Raw genomic sequence first — 24,282 nt, 5'->3', positions numbered from 1 at the left:
CATGCGTGATTGGCTAATTGTCAGTTGTTGTTGTCTGTTAGCCTATCGCGGATGCCTTTTATGCGGCAAAGCGCTAGCCTACCCAGGCCAGTGTGATAAACCATTCTGAACGGGTAAGATGCTTTGGGTGTGTGGATTCGAGCACACAGACATCCTATAGGTCATCATGATTGGCTTAATCTCAATCACTAGATCAAAGCGGCCAGATATTTGTGATTATGAGGACACTGATAACCACACCCCTTGAGGAAGCTGCACCCGAAATGAACGTTGGGGTCAATTGCTGGTGCAATGCTGGAATATAACAATGAGTATTTATCACCAGTAAGATCTAAGAACTATGATGTTTTCTGTGAGTATGTCACTTATGCAATCTATGCTGGCACTGAATTATATGCATGGATTGTGTTTTATACTTGATATCTGACACTTGGCAAGTAATTACAATTAAACAATGTGATATATTCAATGTGGCCATGCCTTTGAAGATATGTTTTTACCCTGTTTGAATGACTAAAGTTTATCGCCATATAACCATTTGATATATGACATGACTGCAATTTTATATACACAAACTTTAATTCTATAAACACACACATGCACACACACAAACGCAGCTGGTGAAATAAAGAATTAAACCAATTTTCTAAGTACCGTAAATATACTTCTAAAGGTGCTGTTGACATGAAATTGTCACCAAATATCTGTAACAACCCATCCAATGCATACAGGTAAAGAAATCAAACCATAGATGTCCATAAATTGTGTAATAGTGAGAAGTTACTTAGGGAAAATGTATTGAACACCTGAAGACAGGAGCAAAAAAACATGGAAAGTAATGACACCAGCTGAAATCTATCAGCGGTTAGCAAGCAATCCTGCCACTTAGTAAAAAATATCTGCTGGTTAAACTGATGGACAATAAAATTGATGGGTAAAATCGGTGAGCTGTCTCAAGATATTTGCAACCTTATTGTTTCAAAACATACTGATTGCATTGGTTGCAGAAACATTTCTAAACTACTGAAGGTTCTAGTGAGAAATGTTGGTGCCATAATATGGAAGTGGAAATAACATTATTTCACCATAAACAGGCTACATGCAGATGCTCTCCACAGAGGAGTGAAAAGAATTATCAGAAGAGTCATCAAAGAGCCGAAGACCACCTATGGTGGGTACAATTATTTCAAAGACAACTATTTCAATCAATCTCAGAGTCCCGCATGGAGTATGTAAGATTCCATTGTTGAACAACAAGAAGCATGTTCAAACGTGTTTAATTTTTGCTCAACAACATTTAGACAACCCTGCAAAATACTGGGAGAATATAGTCTGAGATGAGACCAAAATTGACGTCTTTGGATGCTAGAATTCACACCATGTTTTGAAAACTAAAATGCACTGCATGTCTCCCCAAAAACAACCTACCAACAGTGAACTTTGGAAGTGGGAACATCATGGCGCGTGGGGCTGTTTTTTCAGCATATGGCCCTGGCAAACTTCACATAATTTGAAGGAAGGATAAATGGACAAATATGCCAAGACATTCGTGATAAAAATCTACTTCCATCTACCAGGATGATGAAGATGAAATGAGGGTGAATATTTCAGCAAGACAATGATCCCATACACTCAGCAAAGGAAATTAATTTATGGACATCTATGGTTTTATTTCTTTGCCTGTGTGGATTTTATGGGTTGTTACTGACAACTGGTGAGAATTTCATGTCAATAGCACCTTTAGAAATATATGTACTTAGAACATTTGTGACTTGTTCCATACTTATTTCACCCACTATATATACCTTAAACGGTCCCCCGAGGAAGCCAACCACGCGAAACGCGCGTCGGGGCCTTATATTCAGCCTGCTGAGGTCTCTCCTTCCCACATGGGTAAGCACTTGCTGTGTTTGGGCTCATGAGTGGGGTTACTTTAGCCATATTTGGTAACGGCATCTGCGTATATGGGCTCCCTATGTAACTATTTATGGATTGAGGGATGCCCCTTTTTACAAATCTATAACCTACTCTTAGTACTAGCACATATGGAGGAATCCTCTCTGGCTGTTTTTTTTTTTTTGTGTTCTTTCCCCTTCCCTCTCATCATGTGCTTTTGTATCTTGGCTTTTAGCCGTTTTGTACTGTTAATGAGCTTTTGTAATAAATAATTGTTTTTGATACTATAAGTAAATGACTTGGGCTCTATTCTTATATTTATACCCATGAGAGTACACTCCTGATTCTCTGTAGGTTTCTCATACCTTAAATGCTATAGAGATCTATATCCAATTTTATAGGTGTGCATTTGTTTATTGGTCTTTGTAACATGTACTGTATATACAAATCATTCTAATTAAATATTCATAGTAGTTCCCTGACCATTGTTGTTGAGATCCTCTATCAAGCTAGAATCTGAGTTTATGTGTAAATATATATCCAGACATACATACATACCGTATTTTTCGGACTATAAGACGCACCGGACCATAAGGCGCACCCCAAATTTGGGGTGAAAATTGCAGAAAAAAAGATTTTTTATAAGATGGGGGTCCGTCTTATTGTCCGAATTTACAGTATCTTACCTGAGGGCTGGCGGTGGCAGAGCAGGGTCAGAGGAGGCAAGGTGTCGGCAGAGGTGGGGTGGTGCTGGGATGAGGAGGTGCTGGGATGAGGAGGTGCTGGGATGAGGAGGTGCTGGGATGAGGAGGTGCTGGGATGAGGAGGTGCTGGGATGAGGAGGTGCTGGGATGAGGAGGTGCTGGGATGAGGAGGTGCTGGGATGAGGAGGTGCTGGGATGAGGAGGTGCTGGGATGAGGAGGTGCTGGGATGAGGAGGTGCTGGGATGAGGAGGTGCTGGGATGAGGAGGTGCTGGGATGAGGAGGTGCTGGGATGAGGAGGTGCTGGGATGAGGAGGTGCTGGGATGAGGAGGTGCTGGGATGAGGAGGTGCTGGGATGAGGAGGTGCTGGGATGAGGAGGTGCTGGGATGAGGAGGTGCTGGGATGAGGAGGTGCTGGGATGAGGAGGTGCTGGGATGAGGAGGTGCTGGGATGAGGAGGTGCTGGGATGAGGAGGTGCTGGGATGAGGAGGTGCTGGGATGAGGAGGTGCTGGGATGAGGAGGTGCTGGGATGAGGAGGTGCTGGGATGAGGAGGTGCTGGGATGAGGAGGTGCTGGGATGAGGAGGTGCTGGGATGAGGAGGTGCTGGGATGAGGAGGTGCTGGGATCAGGAGGTGCTGGGATCAGGAGGTGCTGGGATCAGGAGGTGCTGGGATCAGGAGGTGCTGGGATCAGGAGGTGCAGTGAGAGGTATGGCGTGAGAGGGGTCCCAGGCTTACCGTGCAGGCAATGCAGGCTTACCGCAGTGGCAGAGGTGCAGCGGCAGAGGAGGCGCAGTAAGCGGGGTCCCTTTCCCCGGTATGGTGATGCAGCAGCCCGGTAAGCAGCAGAGCCGGGTGAATCCTGTTATCGGTGGGGGCGGCCATCTTCCTGAGGCCGCACGTGTGCAGATGAAGCGCTCTGCTTCCCGGGGCTTCAGGAAAATGGCCACGGGAGGCCACGCGTGCGCAGATGGAGATCGCGGCGGCCATTTTCCTGAAGCCCCGGGAAGCAGAGCGCTCCATCTGCGCACGCGCGGCCTCAGGAAAATGGCCGCCACCACCGATAACAACAGGATTCACCCGGCTCTGCTGCTTACCGGGCTGCTGCATCACCTCACCGGAGAAAGGGACCCCGCTTACTGCGCCTCCTCTGCCGCCACACCTCTGCCGCTGCACCTCTGCCGCCACGGTAAGCCTGCATTGCGACTATTAGACGCACCCCCCATTTTCCCCCCTTTTTTGGGGGGAAAAAGTGCGTCTTGTAGTCCGAAAAATACGGTACATACATACATACATACATACTGTACATACATATTGCTTATGTTCTCCTGGTTCTCCTTTTTATTATGAATTTATAAATTGGAACATCACTTCTTGTTTTGTGTTATATACTATAAAATATATTACACATTTTTGCACTGTGGTCACCCTAAATGCTTTTCTCACAGCAAATTGCATTTTGGGTTATAAATAATCTAACGATACAGAATGTCAGCCTCGGATACTATATTTAGAAAGTAAGGTAAAACATGGTATTTTACTTTTTACAGGAGAGTCTGTTTCGGTGATAAAACATACAGATCCAATCCCAGACCCCAGAGCAGTCAATCAGGACAAAAAGAATATGCTTTTCTCTGTAAGTAAAAGTTAAGCCTGTCAGTTAATATACAATTTTTGGTCTTGCTCTGTAAATTTATATTTTACGACTGCATTTTTGCAAATTACGTTGAAGTTAATTTAAATGTCAAGATTTTAAAATGTAAGTGTGCTACAGGCCGTGTAAGGAGATAGGACCATGACACCCATAGGTTTTCTGTGTACCCCATGAGATGCTGTGTTCTATCCTCGCAACAATGCTATGCAACGTTGATAACTTGGAGGCACATCTGAGACTATATAGTGATAGAACAGCATATTTAACATTCTGTTTACTTGGTTTAATTATGTCCTTGTTTTACAATCACTTTGCTGTTTTTTTAGGGAACCAATATTGCTGCTGGTAAAGCTGTTGGAGTAGTTATTGCAACAGGTGTTTTCACAGAGATCGGGAAGATCAGAAATCAGATGGTTGCTACCGAGCCAGAGAAAACTCCTCTGCAACAAAAGCTGGATGAATTTGGACAACAGCTATCTAAAGTTATCTCATTGGTCTGTGTGGCTGTTTGGGTCATCAACATCGGCCACTTTAATGATCCTGTTCACGGGGGCTCTTGGTTTCGTGGAGCTATATACTACTTTAAGATTGCTGTGGCCCTGGCTGTGGCGGCTATTCCTGAAGGGCTTCCAGCTGTAATTACTACCTGTCTGGCTCTTGGTACACGTAGAATGGCTAAGAAGAATGCTATTGTGAGGAGTCTGCCATCCGTTGAGACTCTTGGCTGCACATCGGTCATCTGTTCAGACAAAACTGGTACTCTGACAACCAATCAGATGTCTGTGTCCAGGGTAAGTGATTCTTCCATTGCTACTTATCAATGCTTTCTGGTACAGTACACTGTAATTATTTTTTCAAAAGGAAAAATAACTAATGGCTACATGTTAGAAGTTTTAATCTTTGAGGCATTAATTGCACCGACCCTCACTGATCGCTGGGTGGTGTGTATGGACTCATAGGAGGAAAGCCATATAGCCGTACAGGCTTAACCTCCAGATGACTGCTTCTGCTCATTCATTTCAGCTATTAGTGTGGATTTCAAGCAAGTGGACTCACAACTATCAAAGGTTATGATCTGTCCCTATGACATGTCAACATTCTTCTGAACCTGAAGTTTAGAAAAAGTAAAGCCCTTAATTTAGCAACTTCTGTCCAAATTGACTTATGGATTGTATCTACCTGTTACTGCCTTACTGCATAATATTTTCTTTAGATCGAACAGACTGCTTTATTAGTTGAAAGCTGCTGATGGTTCATGATTTATGTGCACGGACTGAGAGTACTCCTAAAATGTATTGTGAATGTAGGTACATGCCAATGTGTAAAGTATTTTGTTTTTTTTTTACTTTCTCGCAAATTAAAGAGCAACTAAGAGATCTGTCTATGCTGTGGTTTTAGGCACGTTGTCATATTGTTATATTTCTGTGTTATATTTCTGTATACAGTTTGTGAAAAAACAACGTATCATGTATTGAATGTTGCAAACAAGTTCAAGGTTTCCAAATAGAAGCCAAATGGAGACTTGAATATTCTGATCCCATATAAAGTAGTTAGGTCAGGTACATTCCTGCTCTTAATACCCGTTTGAGGCTTATGGTCAGTATTTTAGACTACTGACTTACTGTTTCAGCTATTTGGTACTTTGCCCCAAACTATATTCTGTTGTCTCTTAAATGGGGTTTTCTAGGTTTTCATTGGATAGTTAATCCATGTCAGATTGGTGATGGTCCTAAACCCAGCACCCTCAGCGATCTGCTGTTTTCAGCTCTGGTGAAGGCCGGATATAAGCAATGAATGGAACTGAATGACACAGCTCATTCACTGTACTTAGTAGTGGCCTTTCTTAGGTACTGCAGTATATTTCCTCTTGTAATGAATGTGCACTGAGCTGCAGTACCAGAGTATAGCCACTAGAAAGTAAACAGCATTGTATTGTTTGGCTTCATTCACAGTTTACAGCTATTTGGTGAGTGGCGGTGAGTTTCAGATCACCACCATTCTGATGTTAATAGGTCCATAAAATGGCTCATGATGAGGATAGGTCTTCAGTGATAAAGTACACATGGAAATCCCCTTACATACTAACTCCAACAGCACTGTTTAATATGATTATTTCTCTTCTCTGTCTTTTGCTCTTTGTTTGTCTCTCTAACATTCTGTTCTTTCTGCCAAGTGTCTCCATACCCCTATTTTTCTCGTAAGTACAATGGTATGTGATTTGACTATTTGTGATTACTTGCTAGTACACTCCCTGACAGAAGTTATGTCGCTTATCCATGTTAAGTAAATAAAAGCTTATAACCTGATGTTAAATTCATCTATTGGTTGTATAAATTATTCTTTTGAAAGCTGAAACCCTCCGAAATGTGGTTTAGGTTAAGAAAATAATTTGGCATCAATGCAGAAATATTGATCAGTTAATGGACACAGAATGGTCAGATTTTGGGAAGAAGTAATGTGATATACAAACAAATAACTTAAAATACAAATATATGTTGCATAACATTGGTGAATGAAGTTGTGGTGCGATTAGAGTCATATTTAATATTTTTAAATTCAAGGGAAAAGAAAGCGGTCACTAGGGAGCGCTGTGAGGGTCACAGTTAAAATTGAAAGCAAAAGGTCCACCGCAGCTCCAGCTGTTAACCTTCTAGGAGGATACAAAATGCAGTAAAGAATAGTAATAACGGTTTCGACTTCCACCTGATGAAGACGGTTTAACCGTTGAAACGCGTTGTGGTTCAACACTAAAATCCTTGTTTTGGTCTCATTTCCAGCGCTCCTAGGACCGTTATTACTATTCTTTACTGCATATTTAATATTTTGTGTGACTTCCATGAGCTTGAAGGACTGCATCCATGCAGTTCAACAGTGATTCATACAATTTATTAATGAAGTCATCAGGAATATCAAAGAATGCAGTCTTTCATGCCTCCCAGAGTTCATCTAGATTCTTTGGTTTTGTCTTCCAAGCTTCTCTTTCATCCTACCCCAAACATGCTCAATGATGTTCATGTCTGGTGACTGGGCTGGCCGGCCCTTGAGCACCTTGATCTTTTTTGCCTGGAGGAACTTTGTTGTAGAGATGGATGTATCAGATGAAGCACCATCCTGCTGCAGAATTTGACCCCTTTTATCATTTGGAATATAAGAGGTAGCTAATACTTCTTGATATTTTAGGCTATTGATATTGCCTTCCACCTTGCAAATGTTTTGCACACCCCCATATTGAATGTAACCCCAGACCATGATTTTTCCACCACCAAATTTAACTGTTTTCTGGGTGTATTTTGGCTCCATACGGGCTCCGGTAGGTCTTCTGCAGTATTTGCAGTGGCTGTGGTGTAATTCTACTGAAGATTAATCAGATAAATCCACCTTCTGCCTCTTTTCCAGCATCCATCTGTTTAGCAGGCTGTGGGACTTTGCAAATGCCGCATGGTTTTTTACTTGCCTTTTGTTTAGTGCTGGCTTCTGGGCACTAATTCGACCATGGAGGCCATTTCGAGACACAATCCTTCAAACTGTTCTAGTTGACACAGGAACTTGAGGTAACCAGGTCTGTTGGACCTCTGCTGCAGGGGCTTACTTTGGATTTTCTAACCAACAAATGTTCCTCCTGAGCAGTTGTCTTGCCTTGCAGTCTTGCAGTTGTCTGCCGGACCTAGGCAGTCTCTTCAAATCTTTTTTTAATTCTTTGTACTGACGCTTAGACACATTAAAGGTGCCAGCCACATCTACAGTGGATCTGGTCTTCAGCCTCTTGATAATCCAGGCTTTGGTCGCAGGGTGGATTTTTGGCATGTTGTCAGAGCTCAAGTTGCAGTTCAAGTGACGGTCTGGGGTGCTGGGTTTCTTTTTATACACACACTAATTAACCGATCATTTACTGAGCATAGGTGAGGATGTAAACTGTTATGATCTGGTGGATTAGGAGCAACATGGGACGAGCTCTGAAGGAAGTGGTACCTGTACTGACCGCAGTCCCTAAGCTCAACACAACACTATAAGTAGCCGTGGGATGCTCCTAACACTCCCTAGGCACCTCGTCACAGCCTGAGAACTAACTACCCCTAAAGATAGAAACAGGAAAACTATCTTGCCTCAGAGAAAATCCCCAAAGGATAGATAGCCCCCCACAAGTAATGACTGTGAGTGGAGAGGGAAAAGACATACACAGAATGAAACCAGGATGAGCACAGGAGGCCAGTCTAGCTAGATAGGTAGGACAGGATGGAATACTGTACGGTCAGTATAAAACACTACAAAAAATCCACAGAGTTTACAAAAATCTCCACACCTGACTATATGTGTGGAGGGTAAATCTGCTTCCCAGAGCTTCCAGCTACACAGAATTAATTCGTACTGACAAGCTGGACAAACATAGAAAGCACAGAACGGATAAGTCCACAACCTGTGGACAGAAAAGAGCAAGCAAGGACTTAGCTTTGCTGAACTGGTCAGGATAACAGGGAAATCCAAAGAGATGTGAATCCAACCAGGAACCATTGCCAAGTGGCACAAGCTGAAGGAAAGAGCCAGGCTAAATAGCCGAGCAGAATAGACAATCAGTGGAAGCAGCTGCTGACAGCTAAATCCAAGGAGCAGCCATTTCTCTTAAAACCACCAGAGGGAGCCCAAGAGCAGAACTCACAAAAGTGCCACTTACAACCACCGGAGGGAGCCCAAGAGCGGAATTCACAACAGTAAACTAGGATTGGGTGCATTATATGACCAGGCGACAAAACTTTTGTCTTTCCAGAATCTGACCATTCTGTGTCCATTAACTGATCAATATTTCTGCATTGATGCCAATTTATTTTCTTAACCTAAACCACATTTCGGAGGGTTTCGGCTTTCAGAAGAATAATTTATACAACCAATGGATGAATTTAACGTCCGGTTACAACCTTTTATTTACATAACATGGATAAGCGACATAACTTCTGTCAGGGAGTGTATAGATGATGCAAATCGATTGGCATGGTCCAGTGGGCTAGGTCAGTAATTTATGGCCGTCGGACGGGAGACCTAAAAAACCACCTTTTACCTGATGGCATTTCTGACTTCTCTTTTGAGTAGTCAGCCCGGTGCAAGTTCATCTTTGCAGCAAGTTGCACATGATACATCACACTAGGCCAGCTAATCAAATGAAGAGCTTTAGATGCTGGGAGGAAGGCAGCAATTCTCAGGGCGCCTTTCTGAAGCCACAGCATGGCTGTAGGACTGTGTCTTGTGAATCTATTCACATAATCGCTTCTAGTTAGTCATGTGCAGTATTATGGGCACACAGCTACTACTAGGACCATGTTATGGCATCATTTCTACTTCTAATGTATAAAAAGTCTGCCGTCTTGTTTAACAGCATGTACAATCTCAGTCCATTAACTGTATCTGAGGCCACAATTCCTTAATGGACTTTAGAAGAAAAATTGACCTTTTGAGCCTGTGGGTTAAGCCTGGGTGTTAAAACCAAAGTAATCCTCGTTATAAATCATGTAAGCGACCTGAAATCCAGGGTGATAATTATGAAATAGTTTCCATTTTCACTCTCATTATTCCATTCATCACTTTCTTGTAGCGACTGAATCCATTTTACAAGATTCTTCCAGAAACAGATTTTAATCTCGCCGGACCCAGAGCATAATAAACATAAGATGTAAAGAAAACACTTGTGCTCCCCTCTCCAGCCCATCCTCGTCATCCGTTGCAGCATTTTCAGATTGCGAACGCTTGCACTGATATCCCGGGGTCTTTGACGCTGGGACAAGACTTCAGACTGAGGCCTGACAGGGGTGTTCATGTGTGCACGTGCAAGACCCCGCAAATGGCAGCTTTCTGAAGAACCGTATGGATGATATGGAAGGGTTGGAAAGAAAAGTACCGGTACTTTTTTTTTTTTTTTCATTTTTCAATGTTTTGATGGCCTCTTGCGCATTCTGGAAAATGCAGATTATGATAAAATTCAAATACAATTCAATTGCACTCAGATTTTTTTTCTCTCTCATTTTTAGTTATTAACCTTAAAGTATAGCTTCCAAAATGAATTACCTAGGTATCAGTCCCAGTAATGAATATATTGAGCTTCTTTAGAGCCTTATATCCTGGTCAGATGTGAAATCTGTAATAAAATGAATAGCATAATAATAGTCTAATAATCAGTATAAAACTGAGAAGTAGAATAAAATCCTTTTTTTTTTTTTTAAATAAATAAACCTATTTAAAAGCAGAGGGGTGCTGTTGTGCAGTGGTTATACGAGTTGAGGCTAGGGCTGGTAGATTTAGTGAAGTTGATTCATGAGCAGATATCCCATGTAGATTGTGATCACAACTAAGAATATATACAGGGGAGAAAATAAGTGTTTGATACACTGCAGATTTTGCAAGTTTCCACACCTACAAAAAATGATGAGGTCTGTAATTATCGTAGGTACGCTTCAACTGTGAGACAGATTCTAAAAATAAAAACCAGAAAATCATATTGTATGATTTTTACATAAATAGTATTTTATTGCATGAAATAAGTATTTTATCACCTCAAGCAGCAAAAATTCTGGCTCACAGACCTGATGGTTTTTCTTTAACCCTTTTAACCAGGGTGGTTTGCATGTTGATGACCAGACCAATTTTTACAATTCTGACCACTGTCCCTTTTATGAGGTTATAACTCTGAGACGCTTCAACGGATCCTGATGATTCTGACATTTTCTTGTGACATACTGTACTTCATGATAGTGGTAAAATTTCTTTGATGTGACTTGCGTTTCTTTGTGAAAAAAAAACGAAATTTGGTGAAAATTTTGAACATTTCGTAATTTTTCAATCTTTCATGCCCTTAAATCACACAGATATGTCACACAAAATACTTAATAAGTAACAGTTCCTACATGTCTGCTATACATAAGCACAATTTTGGAAACTATTTTTTTTTCAGTTAGGGAGTTGTAAGGGTTAAAATTGACCAGCGATTTCTCATTTTTACAACACCCATTTTTTTATTTTATTTTTTTTTATTTATTTTTTTTTTAGGGACCACATCACATTTGAAGTCACTTTCAGGGGTCTATATGACAGAAAATACCAAAAAGTAATACCATTCTAAAAACTGCACCCCTCAAGGTGCACAAAACCACATTCAAGAAGTGTATTAACCCTTCTGGTGCTTCACATGAATTTTTGGAAGGTTTTTAAAAAAAAATAAATAAATAAATAAACATTTTAACTTTTTCACAAAAAAATTACTTCAGAAACAGGAGAGATTGTGCAATTTATTGTGCAATTTGTCCTGAGTACGCCGATACCCCATATGTTGGGGTAAACCACTGTTTGGGCGCATGGCAGAGCTCGGAAGGGAAGGAGCGCCGCTTGACGTTTTCAATGCAAAATTGGCTGGTATTGAGATCGGACGCCATGTCGTGTTTGGAGAGCCCCTGATGAGCCTAAACAGTGGAAACCTCCCACAAGTGACACCATTTTAGAAAATACACCCCTCAAGGAACTTATCTAGATGTGTGGTGAGAACTTTGAACCCCAAGGTGTTTCACTAAAGTTTATAATGCCCGGGCGTGAAAATAAAAAAATCATATTTTTTCCACAAACGTGATCTATTAGTCCCCCAATTTTTTATTTTCCCAAGGGTAACAGAAGAAATTGGGCCCCAAAAGTTGTTGTCCAATTTGTCCTTTGATACCCCATATCTGGGAGAAAACTACTGTATGGACACACATTGGGGCTCGGAAGGGAAGTGGTGATGTTTTGGAATGCAGACTTTGATGGAATGGTCTGTGGGCATCAAGTCGCTCTTGGAGAACCCCTGATGTGTCTGAACAGAGGAAACCCCCCCAATTCTAATCCCAACCCTAACCGTAATCCCAACAGTAACCGTAATCCTAACTTTAGCCCCCACCCTAACCCTAATGGGGAAAATAGAAATACCGTATTTTCTGGTTATAAGATGACTGGGCGTATAAGACGACCCCCAACTTTTCCATATAAAATATGGAATTTGGGATATACCCGCCATATAAGACGGGGGTCATCTTATACGCCCTACGGCGTGTGGTTCCCAGGGTCTGGAGGAGAGGAGTCTCTCCTTCAGGCCCTGGGATCCATATTCATGTAAAAAATAAAGAATGAAAATAAAAAATATGGATATACTCACCCCTCCGACGGACCCTGGCTCTCAGCGCTGCAAGCGTCTGCCTCTGTTCCTAATAATGCAGTGAGTGTAAGACCTTCGATGACGTCGCGGTCACGTGAGCGGTCAGAAAATACGGTACATTTTATTTATTTTATTATTTTTCCCTAACTAAGGGGGTGATAAAGGGGGGTTTGGTTTACTATTAATAGCACTTTTTTATGATTGGCAGCTGTCACACACTAAAAGACGCTTTTTATTGCAAAAAATAGTTTTTGCATCACCACATTTTGAGAGCTATAATTTTTCCATATTTTGGCTGAGTCATGTGAGGTCTTGATTTTTGTGGGACGAGTTGACGTTTTTATTGGTACCATTTTCAGGCACATGACTTTTTTGATCGCTTTTCATTCCGATTTTTGTGAGCAGAATGAGCAAAAAACAGCAATTCATGAATTTCTTTTGGGGGGGTGTTTATACCGTTCTGCGTCTGGTAAAATTGATAAAGCAGTTTTATTCTTCGGGTCAGTACGATGACAGCGATACTTACCTTATTTATATACAGGTCCTTCTCAAAAAATTAGCATATAGTGTTAAATTTCATTATTTACCATAATTAATGATTACAATTAAACTTTCATATATTATAGATTCATTATCCACCAACTGAAATTTGTCAGGTCTTTTATTGTTTTAATACTGATGATTTTGGCATACAACTCCTGATAACCCAAAAAACCTGTCTCAATAAATTAGCATATTTCACCCATCCAATCAAATAAAAGTGTTTTTTAATAACAAACAAAAAAACCAACAAATAATAATGTTCAGTTATGCACTCAATACTTGGTCGGGAATCCTTTGGCAGAAATGACTGCTTCAATGCGGCGTGGCATGGAGGCAATCAGCCTGTGACACTGCTGAGATGTTATGGAGGCCCAGGATGCTTCAATAGCGGCCTTAAGCTCATCCAGAGTGTTGGGTCTTGCGTCTCTCAACTTTCTCTTCACAATATCCCACAGATTCTCTATGGGGTTCAGGTCAGGAGAGTTGGCAGGCCAATTGAGCACAGTAATACCATGGTCAGTAAACCATTTACCAGTGGTTTTGGCACTGTGAGCAGGTGCCAGGTCGTGCTGAAAAATGAAATCTTCATCTCCATAAAGCATTTCAGCCGATGGAAGCATGAAGTGCTCCAAAATCTCCTGATAGCTAGCTGCATTGACCCTGCCCTTGATGAAACACAGTGGACCAACACCAGCAGCTGACATGGCACCCCACACCATCACTGACTGTGGGTACTTGACACTGGACTTCAGGCATTTTGGCATTTCCTTCTCCCCAGTCTTCCTCCAGACTCTGGCACCTTGATTTCCGAATGACATGCAAAATTTGCTTTCATCAGAAAAAAGTACTTGGGACCACTTGGCAACAGTCCAGTGCTGCTTCTCTGTAGCTCAAAAGTGGCTTTACCTGGGGAATGTGGCACCTGTAGCCCATTTCCTGCACACGCCTGTGCACGGTGGCTCTGGATGTTTCCACACCAGACTCAGTCCACTGCTTCCTCAGGTTCCCCAAGGTCTGGAATCGGTCCTTCTCCACAATCTTCCTCAGGGTCCGGTCTCCTCGTTGTACAGCGTTTTCTGCCACATTGTTTCCTTCCAACAGACTTACCATTGAGGTGCCTTGATACAGCACTCTGGGAACAGCCTATTTGTTGAGAAATTTCTTTCTGGGTCTTACCCTCTTGCTTGAGGGTGTCAATGATGGCCTTCTTGACATCTGTCAGGTCGCTAGTCTTACCCATGATGGGGGTTTTGAGTAATGAACCAGGCAGGGAGTTTATAAAAGCCTCAGGTATCTTTTGCATGTATTTAGAGTTAATTAGTTGATTCAGAAGATTAGGGTAATAGGTCGTTTAGAGAACCTTTTCTTGATATGCTAATTTATTGAGACAGGTTTTTTGGGTTATCAGGAGTTGTATGCCAAAATCATCAGTATTAAAACAATAAAAGACCTGACAAATTTCAGTTGGTGGATAATGAATCTATAATATATGAAAGTTTAATTGTAATCATTACATTATGGTAAATAATGAAATTTAACACTATATGCTAATTTTTTGAGAAGGACCTGTATATATTTTTTTATGTTTTGACGCTTTTACTTGCTTAAAAAATAATTATTTGTGCATCGCTTTATTGTGAGAGCTCTAACTTTTATTTTTCTGGTGATGGAGCTATATGGCGGCTTATTTTTTGAGGGACAAGATAACATTTTCAGCGGTACCACATTTATTTCTATCAGTCTTTTTGATCGCGTTTTATTCCACTTGTTTGGCGGTATGATGATAAAGCATAGCTTTTCTACCTTTTTTTTTTTTTAAATGGCATTCACTAAAGGGGTTAACTAGTGGCACAGTTTTTATAGGTCGGGTCATTATGGACGCGGCGATACTAAATATGTGTACTTTTGTTGTTTATTTTGTTAATTCAAATATTTATTTATTGATAGAATAAATATTTATTTTTTAAAAATATTTTTACAATTCAAATTTTTTTTTTTTTTATTCATTCTAACTTTTTTATACTTTGTCCCACTATGGGACACTCATTTTGTGCAGGCTGATCGCTTATATCTCATGCACATCTGCATACCATATAAGCTGTCAGCGCTGCACTCTGTGCACACTGACTTCAGAGACATCCGGACATGCACTGTGCTTGTCTTGCCTTGAAAAGCCATAGATGGTATATCACTCTCCATAAGGAGAAACGTTGCCCCTTAGACCCCAATCCAGAGCCTCTCATCTAGCCAAATTAGTGCTCATGCTTCGCACTGACAAGGGCCAACAGCCCGAAACACCGTGTCTGAGAACTGAGATACTGATTTGGCTTTTATCCCAAGTCATATTGCATGACTCGTTAAAGGGTTGGTTATGAGTTGTAGGATCGCTACTTCCAACAGGTGGCGCTATAGAGTTTAAGTCCTCTTTTTTTCTCTGAAGAGGCAATTTGCATATTGGATTAAAGGGAAAATCATTAAGGCTATGTGCACTTGTTGCGGATCCACAGCGTTTTTTCTGTGCGGAATTGCACCAATTCCACAAAGGATTACTCAAGCAAGGTTAATCAATGGGAATCCAGAATTGGTGTGCACATTCTGCGGAAAATTCCGTCCTGATTCGCAGCATTTATTTTCCGCATGTCAATTCTTTTTGCGGATCTGCAGCGTTTCTGCACCCATTGACTTAAATTGAGTCAGTCAAATCCGCAGCCAAACAGCAGGTGTAAAAAGGTTTGCAGATTTGTGTGCCAAAAACACTGCAGAAAGGAAATGTCAGAAGGAGGAAGTGTGGGCGGAGAATTTGTGTGGGCGGAGAATATGTCCATGTCTGCGGGTGTCTCTGTGTGAGTGTGTGTGTGTGTGTACCCAGGTGTCGTCTGTTAGGACTACTACTCTCCCATTCTGCTATGTCAGCTGTCCATCTAACAGTGACCACATGAGCTGATGGTGGGAGAGTAGTCCCATCATTTGGGGCCTTTGGTCAATTGTAAAAAAAAAAAAAAACATTTGCATAATTACATGAAATATACATTCTCACCGAACACCTAATCCCTGACACCCGTGTCTCCTGTAAGCAATCAAAAATAATAAACCAGCATATACTCCCTGTCCGCCATAGTCCATTTAATATCGAGTGTCCCACGACGTTCTCGCGTGTAGAACAGTCACATCGGGAGATGTTATCGCTCTACCGGGCCGCTGGCGATACACTGACATGAGTCAATCGCTCCAGCAGTGTATCACGGAGTCGCTGCGAGAGTTCACTGGAGTTCATCAGCTGATCAGCTCCGGTGCTCTCATTTGCGGCACCGCTGCGTGAGAAGCGCAGCTGTGCCGTAAGTGACAGCACTTGAGCTGATCAACTCCTGTGAACTCTGTGATACAATGACAGGAGGTAGTCACTCCCACAGTGTATCACCGGCAGCCGGGTAGAGCGGTCACGTCTCCTGTAGGTTAATTATGTTAATGCTCCTACAGAAGCTGGTGACTGTGTGTGTGTCTGTGTGTGTGTTTGTCTTTATTTAATATTAATGAGGGTCTATGACTGAAGAGGTTGAACAAGGAAATTACATCACAATTTTATTTTTTTTAACTCCTTTACCCCCAAGGGTGGTTTGCACGTTAATGACCAGGCCAATTTTTACAATTCTGACCACTGTCCCTTTTAGGTTATAACTCTGGAACGCTTCAACGGATCCTGATGATTCTGACACTGTTTTCTCGTGACATATTGTACTTCATGATAGTGGTAAAATTTCTTTCATATTACCTGTGTTTAATTGTGAAAAAAATGGAAATTTGGCGAAAATTTTGAAAATTTTGCAATTTTCCAACTTTGAATTTTTATGCAATTAAATCAGAGATATGTCACACAAAATACTTAATAAGTAACATTTCCCACATGTCTACTTTACATCAGCACAATTATGGAACCAAAATTTTTTTTGTTAGGGAGTTATAAGGGTTAAAAGTTGACCAGCAATTTCTCATTTTTACAACACCATTTTTTTTAGGGACCACATCTCATTTGAAGTCACTTTGAGGGGTCTGTATGATAGAAAATACCCAAGTGTGACACCATTCTAAAAACTGAACCCCTTAAGGTGCTTAAAACCACAGTTAAGAAGATTATTAACCCCTCAGGTATTTCACGGGAATTTTTGGAATGTTTAAAAAAAAAATGAACATTTAATTTTTTTTCACAAAAAATTTACTTCACCTCCAATTTGTTTTATTTTACCAAGGGTAACATAAGAAATAAAACAAATTGCACAACAACTTTTAGGGTCCAGAGTACGCTGATACCCCATATTTGGGAGTAAACCACTGTTTGGGGGAACAGCAGAGCTCGGAAGGGAAGGAGCGCCATTTGACTTTTCAATGCAAAATTGACGAATTGAGATAGGACACCATGTTGCGTTTGGAGAGGCCCTGATGTGCCTAAACATTGAAACCCCCCACATGTGACACCATTTTGAAAGTAGACCCCCTAAGGATCTTATCTAGATGTGTGGTAAGCACTTTGACCCACCAAGTGCTTCACAGAAGTTTATAACGCAGAGCCGTGAAAATAAAAATTCTTTTTTTTCCCACCAAAATTATTTTTTAGCCCCCAGTTTTGCATTTTCCCAAGGGTAACAGGAGAAATTGGACCCCAAAAGTTGTCCTATTTGTCCTGAGTACGCTGATACCCCATATGTGGTTGGAAACCACCGTTTGGGCGCATGGCAGAGCTCGGAAGGGAAGGAGTGCCGTTTGGAATGCAGACTTAGATGGATTGGTCTGCAGGCGTCACGTTGCATTTGCAGAACCCCTGATGTACCTAAACAGTGGAAACCCCCACAGGTGACCCCATATTGGAAACTAGACCCCCCAAGGAACTTATCTAGATATGTTGTGAGAACTTTTTTCCACAAAATTATATTTTGGCCCCCAGTTCTGTATTTTCCCAAGGGTAACAGGAGAAATTGGACCCCAAAAGTTGTTGTACAATTTGTCCGGAGTACGCTGATACTCCATATGTTGGGGTACACCCCTGTTTGGGCACACGGGAGAGCTCGGAAGGGAAGGAGCACTGTTTTACTTTTTCAACGCAGAATTGGCTGGAATTGAGATCGGACGCCATGTCGCGTTTGGAGAGCCCCTGATGTGCCTAAACAGTGGAAACCCCCCAATTCTAATTGAAACCCTAATCCAAACACACCCCTAACCCTAATCCCAACGGTAACCCTAACCACACCCCTAATCCCAACCCTAATCCCAACCATAAATGTAATCCTAACCCTAACTTTAGCCCCAACCCTAACTGTATCCCTAACCCTAGCCCCAACCCTAACCCTAGTCCCAACCCTAGCCCTAACCCGAATGGGAAAATGGAAATAAATACATTTTTTAAATGTTATTATTTTTCCCTAACTAAGGCCTCTTTCAGACGTCCGTGTCTCCGGTACGTGTAGTGACAGTTTTCTCATGTACCGGAGACACTGACACACGTAGACCCATTCAAATGAATGGGTCTATGCACGTGTGTCCATGTTGAAAACACGGAGACATGTCCGTTTTTCACCGGCAGCACGTACCGCAATACGTGCACACGGAGAACAGTGTGCACTCTCCTCCGTGTGCACGTACCGCCCGCAGGAGAGACAGTGCTACAGTTATGCGCTGTCCCCCCCGCGTGCGGTGCTGAATCCAGAATTCATCCCTTGGGGGGGAGATATCACACTATAGTGTCAGGTCGCTGATCTGACACTTTGCACAGCACTGTTAGATCAGTGATCTGAGAGGCGTGCTCCTGGCTTACCAGCGCCTGCTCTGAGCAGGTGCTTGTCAGCCACCTCCCTGCAGGACTCGGAAGCAGCCCCGCGGCCATTTTGGATCCGGGGCCTGCAGGGAGGGGGGTTGCTCCGGGGGGTCTCATGAAAGCACACAGGGAGCCCCCTCCCTACGCGATGCCCCGGGAGCGCGGCTGATCGCATATGATGTTCTATCCCGTCGGTGTTCATACGGGTCCACCCCACCTTGAAGGGATAGTACGTCAGAAATGGGTTAATAATATATCTTTTTTAGCTCTATGGATTTGTAAAAATGCAAGAAAACCCACATGAAAATCCACATCAAAAACGCATCAAATCTGCATAAAAACCGCACGGATATTCAACTGCATTTTCTGCCAAAAGAGGCAGAAATAGCGCAGAATTTTACACAAGTAAATCCGCAACGTGCGCACATAGCCTTAAACTTTGAAAATTGGTAATTTTTAGAATTTTTTGATGAATTTTTGATATTTTTATAACTAAGCACAGAAAATATCAACATAAATTTACTATTATCATAAAGTACAAGTTCCCAATTGTCCATCCACTAGATCAAGCATTCAAAAAAGAACTTTACACATTTGCATATTTTTCTTCTAAAAAAAAAAAAAAACGCCTTTTACAACCATCAACCTTTAAGCCTGTGACCGCCTCTTGAGGTAGACTGTTTCACCGACTAAGGCTATCTGCACACATTGAGTAAATGGATGCAGAAATTTCTGCACCTTTTCTGCATCTCTTGGCAGGAAAAACACAGCTGCAGAAACACGTTTTCGTCTGTGCATTTTGCCTGCGTTTTTCACCATTGACCTCACTCAAATCAGTCAAAAAACACAGAGAATTCAGATTTGGTGCAGAAAATAACCTGCAGCATGTCAGTCGAAAATACTGAACATGTGCATGACAGGTCAGGTTTCTCATTCACTTTGCTGGCAGCAGGACTGCTTCAGGTTTTGCTAACATCTGCATGGCAAAAACACACCAAATCTGCAACATGTGCACAAGTTCTTATGGTAAAGAAGCCTTACCGCCTTTGGCGATTGATTGATTGATTGATTGAACCTGGCTATCTACAGATGGTGGGAATGCCCCTTTGTTTTTTGAGAAGGTTTTACATAAAGCTGATTTTAACTAAACATTTTCTTTAGATGTCTCTTCTCGAGACTAAATAAAATTAATTATTTTAGTCTTTCGTCATAACTGATCTGCCCTTATCAATTTTGTAGCTCTTTTTATACATTATCAAATTCCAGGACTTAATTTCTATGAATTGGTGGCCCAGATGAGGCCCCACAAACAATTTCTAAAGACTATAGTAGTAATTCATCCCTGTCCCACAAATCCATCCCTTTTTTTTTTTTTTTTTTTAATACATAACAATATACTGCTAGCCTTAGAAGCCTCTGACACTGAATAGTTATTTAGTCTGATTTACAATTGACTCTCCTGGTTTTACTCCCCCTAGAACATATGGTGCACATGTTATTAATGCCCTTGAGCGTAACTTTACATTTCTCCACATTAAACCTCATCTGCCAAGCCGATGCCCAAGTACTCATTTGCCCAATTCAGTTTGTATTGTATGAACATCTTCCATAGACTGCACTATACTACATAGCTTGGTGTCATCTGAAAAAAAATACACACTACACTATTAATCTCTTCTTCAATATTATTAATAAACAAGTTAAATAATAGTGGACCAAGCACTGAACCTTGGGGTACACCACTTACCACGGGGACCAATCAGAGCAACAGTCATTTACTACAACTCCCTGGGTGCAGGCTTTGAGCCAGTTTTCATTCCAATTGCAATCCTTACTTTCTAAGCCAATTAGGCTTCTTTCACACTAGCGTCGGGCCCGGCCCGTCGCAGTGCGTCGGGCCGAGGTTACCGACGCTAGCGTTGCCTCCGCCGCACAACGGGTGCAGCGGATGCTGCTTTTCAGCGCATCCGCTGCCCCATTGTGAGGTGCGGGGAGGTGGGGGAGGAGTTCCGGCCGCGCATGCGCGGTCGGAAAAGACGGTCCGTCGGCTGCAAAAAATGTTACATGGAACGTTTTTTGCGGCCGACGGTCGGCCGAAAAACGGCGCAACCGTCGCGCGACGGTTGCGACGTGTGGCAATCCGTCGCAATGCGTCGCGTAATGTTAGTCAATGGAGAAAAAACGCATCCTGCAAACACTTTTGCAGGATGCGTTTTTTCTGCAAAACGACGCATTGTGACGGATTGCAGTTAACGCTAGTGTGAAAGTAGCCTTAGGCATCTGTGAGGGAAAGGACCAAATGTGTTTGCAAAGTTCAAAAACTCTGTATCCACAGGCACGCCTCTGTCCAGATGTCTCCTAACCTCTTCATAAATGCTAATCAACTTAGGTTGACCATTTCTGTCCTTAATTTGCTGGCTCTCACTTAATAACAATATTTTCTACCACATATTCTATATAGAAATCACTTACAAGCCACTCAAATTTTCCCACTATGGATGTTAAGCTTACTAGTGTAAAATTACCAAGGAAAAACATGGAAGCCCTTTTTGAAAATTGGTACCACATTGTAGAGTCTACATAAATTCTGTATAGGGGCACATCGGTTAGGCTAGTTTCACACTTGCGGTAGAATCCGCAGCGTTTAATCCGCAACCTGAAACGCAAGATAAACCGCATGCAAATGCGTACAAACGCAGCATTTTTTAGACGCATAAGGTAAAGCATGCAGTTAAAAAAACGCTGTGTTTTCTTGCTTTTTCATGCGTTTTGCATGCGTTCGCATTTTCTGTGCGCATGGTGGAAAATTTAACAGGAGAAAAATCTAGTTAAAGGGAACCTGTCACCCCGTTTTTTGAGATTGAGCTATAAATACTGTTAAATAGGGCCTGCGCTGTGTGTTCCTATAGTGTATGTAGTGTACCCCGATTTCCCATGTATGCTGAGAAATAACTTACCAAAGTCGCCGTTTTCGCCTGTCAATCAGGCTGGTCAGGTCGGGAGGGAGTGGTGACATCGCTGGTTCTTCCTCAGCTTTACATTGGTGGCGTAGTGGCGTAGTGGTGAAGACACAGCGCGCGATCTGCGCTGTCATCCCTTTTGTCGGTGGGGGCGGCCATCTTTCTGGGGCCGCGCGTGCGCAGATCGAGTGCTCTGCTGCACGGGGCTTCAGGAAAATGGCCGCGGGATGCCGCGCGTGCGCATTAGAGATCGCGGCGGCCATTTTCCCAAAGCCGAGATGCAAACTCGGCTTTGGGAAAATGGCCGCCGCGATCTCTAATGCGCACGCGCGGCATCCCGCGGCCATTTTCCTGAAGCCCCGTGCAGCAGAGCACTCGATCTGCGCACGCGCGGCCCCAGGAAGATGGCCGCCACCACCGACAAAAGGGATGACAGCGCAGATCGCGCGCTGTGTCTTCACCACTACGCCACTACGCCACCAACGTAAAGCTGAGGAAGAACCAGCGATGTCACCACGCCCTCCCGACCTGACCAGCCTGATTGACAGGCGAAAACGGCGACTTTGGTAAGTTATTTCTCAGCATACATGGGGAATCGGGGTACACTACATACACTATAGGAACACACAGCGCAGGCCCTATTTAACAGTATTTATAGCTCAATCTCAAAAAACGGGGTGACAGGTTCCCTTTAAACAAACACCGCCAATGGGACTACAGTGGGCGTGTATTATGAGATACATATTTTTCTACTGGATCCTGTGTCATGATGGATCTTCACATGGAGAGCTTTTATTTCAACCTTGATTTAAGCATCAAGCTGTTTCTTGCCTGTGCGTTTGCTTAGGAGCAACAAAGAAATAGAGAATGATAGAGAAGGACACGGCGTAGGCGTTTTTGGAGACACTCCATTATTGTACTTCGGGAGAGACGTGGAGCCTACCACACGCTATATGGTGAGCTTAATGCCAATCCGGACAAATTACCGGTATATACCAGGATGTCTCAAGAGTCTTTTCGGGATTTGCTTGGTCGTGTCCAAGGAGCCATCTGGAGACAGGACACCCAGCTCCGTAGAGCGATTCCTGCAGAGGAATGTCTCCTGGTCACATTAAGGTACGTAATAATTCTAAACAAATGCTAGTCATAGTTATTGTTGGTGTCTGCCATGTATTATTTGTATTTTCCTTTGTCTTTAGCTAAACACCACCATAAATAGAATTGTTTGTAAAAAAATATTTTTTACATTTTTTCAGATTTCTGTCTTCCGGAGAGGGCTCATCATCGCTCCACTTTCAGTAGCGGCTTGGAATTTCCACCTTGTCTTGAATAGTTACGGACCCCTGCCTGGCTTTATGGAATGTTCTCCAGGATGAATGTATCCCTCTACCCACCGCGGACATGTGGATGGAAATTGCAGAAAAATTCTGAAGTGTGTGTGATTTCCCAAACTGTTTGGTAGCGGTGGATGAAAAGCACATAAGGATTATCAAACCCACCAGAACTGGATCGCAGTACTTCAACTACAAAAAATATTTTTCTGCAGTGCTCATGGCAATAGCAGATGCGGACTGTCGCTTCATCACCGTGGACACTGGAGCTTTTGGGCGTGGCAATGACTCACAGACTTTCAAGAACTCTGACATGGGCCGACGTGTTGTGAATTCTGTGGCTGAATTCACTCCTGTGGTCACAAGTGGTACTGCAGCTTCTGAGCTTCCTCCCTCAGGTGTTCTGGTGAGCTCGTTAACTGCTTCATTACTTAACTCCGCCTGATGCTGCTATCCTTGCTCCTTGTCAATGTTTCAGTGTTGGATCTGAGCTTCTCCTGATTGTTCCTGTGACCTGCTGCTCTGTATAGCTAAGTGCTTTTTGCTTTTTTGTTGCTTTTTTTCTGTCCAGCTTGTCTTTTGTTTTGCTGGAAGCTCTGAGACGCAAAGGGTGTACCGCCGTGCCGTTAGTTCGGCACGGTGGGTTTTTTTTGCCCCCTTTGCGTGGTTTTGCTTTAGGGTTTTTTGTAGACTGCAAAGTTCGCTTTACTGTCCTCGCTCTGTCCTAGAATATCGGGCCCCACTTTGCTGAATCTATTTCATCCCTACGTTTTGTCTTTTCATCTTACTCACAGTCATTATATGTGGGGGGCTGCCTTTTCCTTTGGGGAATTTCTCTGGGGCAAGTCAGGCCTATTTTTCTATCTTTCTATCTTTCTATCTTCAGGCTAGCTAGTTTCTTAGGCTGTGCCGAGTTGCCTAGGTAGTTGTTAGGCGCAATCCACAGCCGCTTTTAGTTGTGTTTAGGATAGGATCAGGTGTGCAGTCTACAGAGTTTCCACGTCTCAGAGCTCGTTCTTGTATTTTTGGGTATTTGTCAGATCACTGTGTGCGCTCTGATCGCTAAGCACACTGTGTTTCTGGATTGCCTTCATAACACCTGTCATTAGCATACATAACAGTACAAGGAGCCCAACTAATGATTCTCAATAGAGGGAAAGAAAAAGTTCTGACATCATTTTTTTTTTTTTTTTTTTCCCCTAGACATTTGGGTGATTCTGGACACAGG

The 24,282-nt window shown here is 42.5% G+C and overlaps 1 protein-coding gene across 1 annotated transcript in view; it reads left to right on the top strand.

Annotated features, from left to right (window-relative positions):
• The window catches only part of LOC138665353 (sarcoplasmic/endoplasmic reticulum calcium ATPase 3), a 332,774-nt gene that overhangs the window by 185,188 nt on the left and 123,304 nt on the right, over nt 1-24,282 (top strand). Inside the window, exons 7-8 of the mRNA XM_069752757.1 lie at nt 4,153-4,238; nt 4,583-5,047. Of these exons, the coding sequence (XP_069608858.1) occupies nt 4,153-4,238; nt 4,583-5,047 (551 nt within the window). The remainder of the gene's footprint in view (nt 1-4,152; nt 4,239-4,582; nt 5,048-24,282) is intronic.

Source organism: Ranitomeya imitator, chromosome 1 (genome assembly GCF_032444005.1).
Source record: "Ranitomeya imitator isolate aRanImi1 chromosome 1, aRanImi1.pri, whole genome shotgun sequence".
Lineage (NCBI taxonomy): Eukaryota > Metazoa > Chordata > Amphibia > Anura > Dendrobatidae > Ranitomeya > Ranitomeya imitator.
The sequence above is the reverse complement of the archived record's forward strand: the minus strand, read 5'-3'. Positions and strand labels throughout refer to the sequence as shown.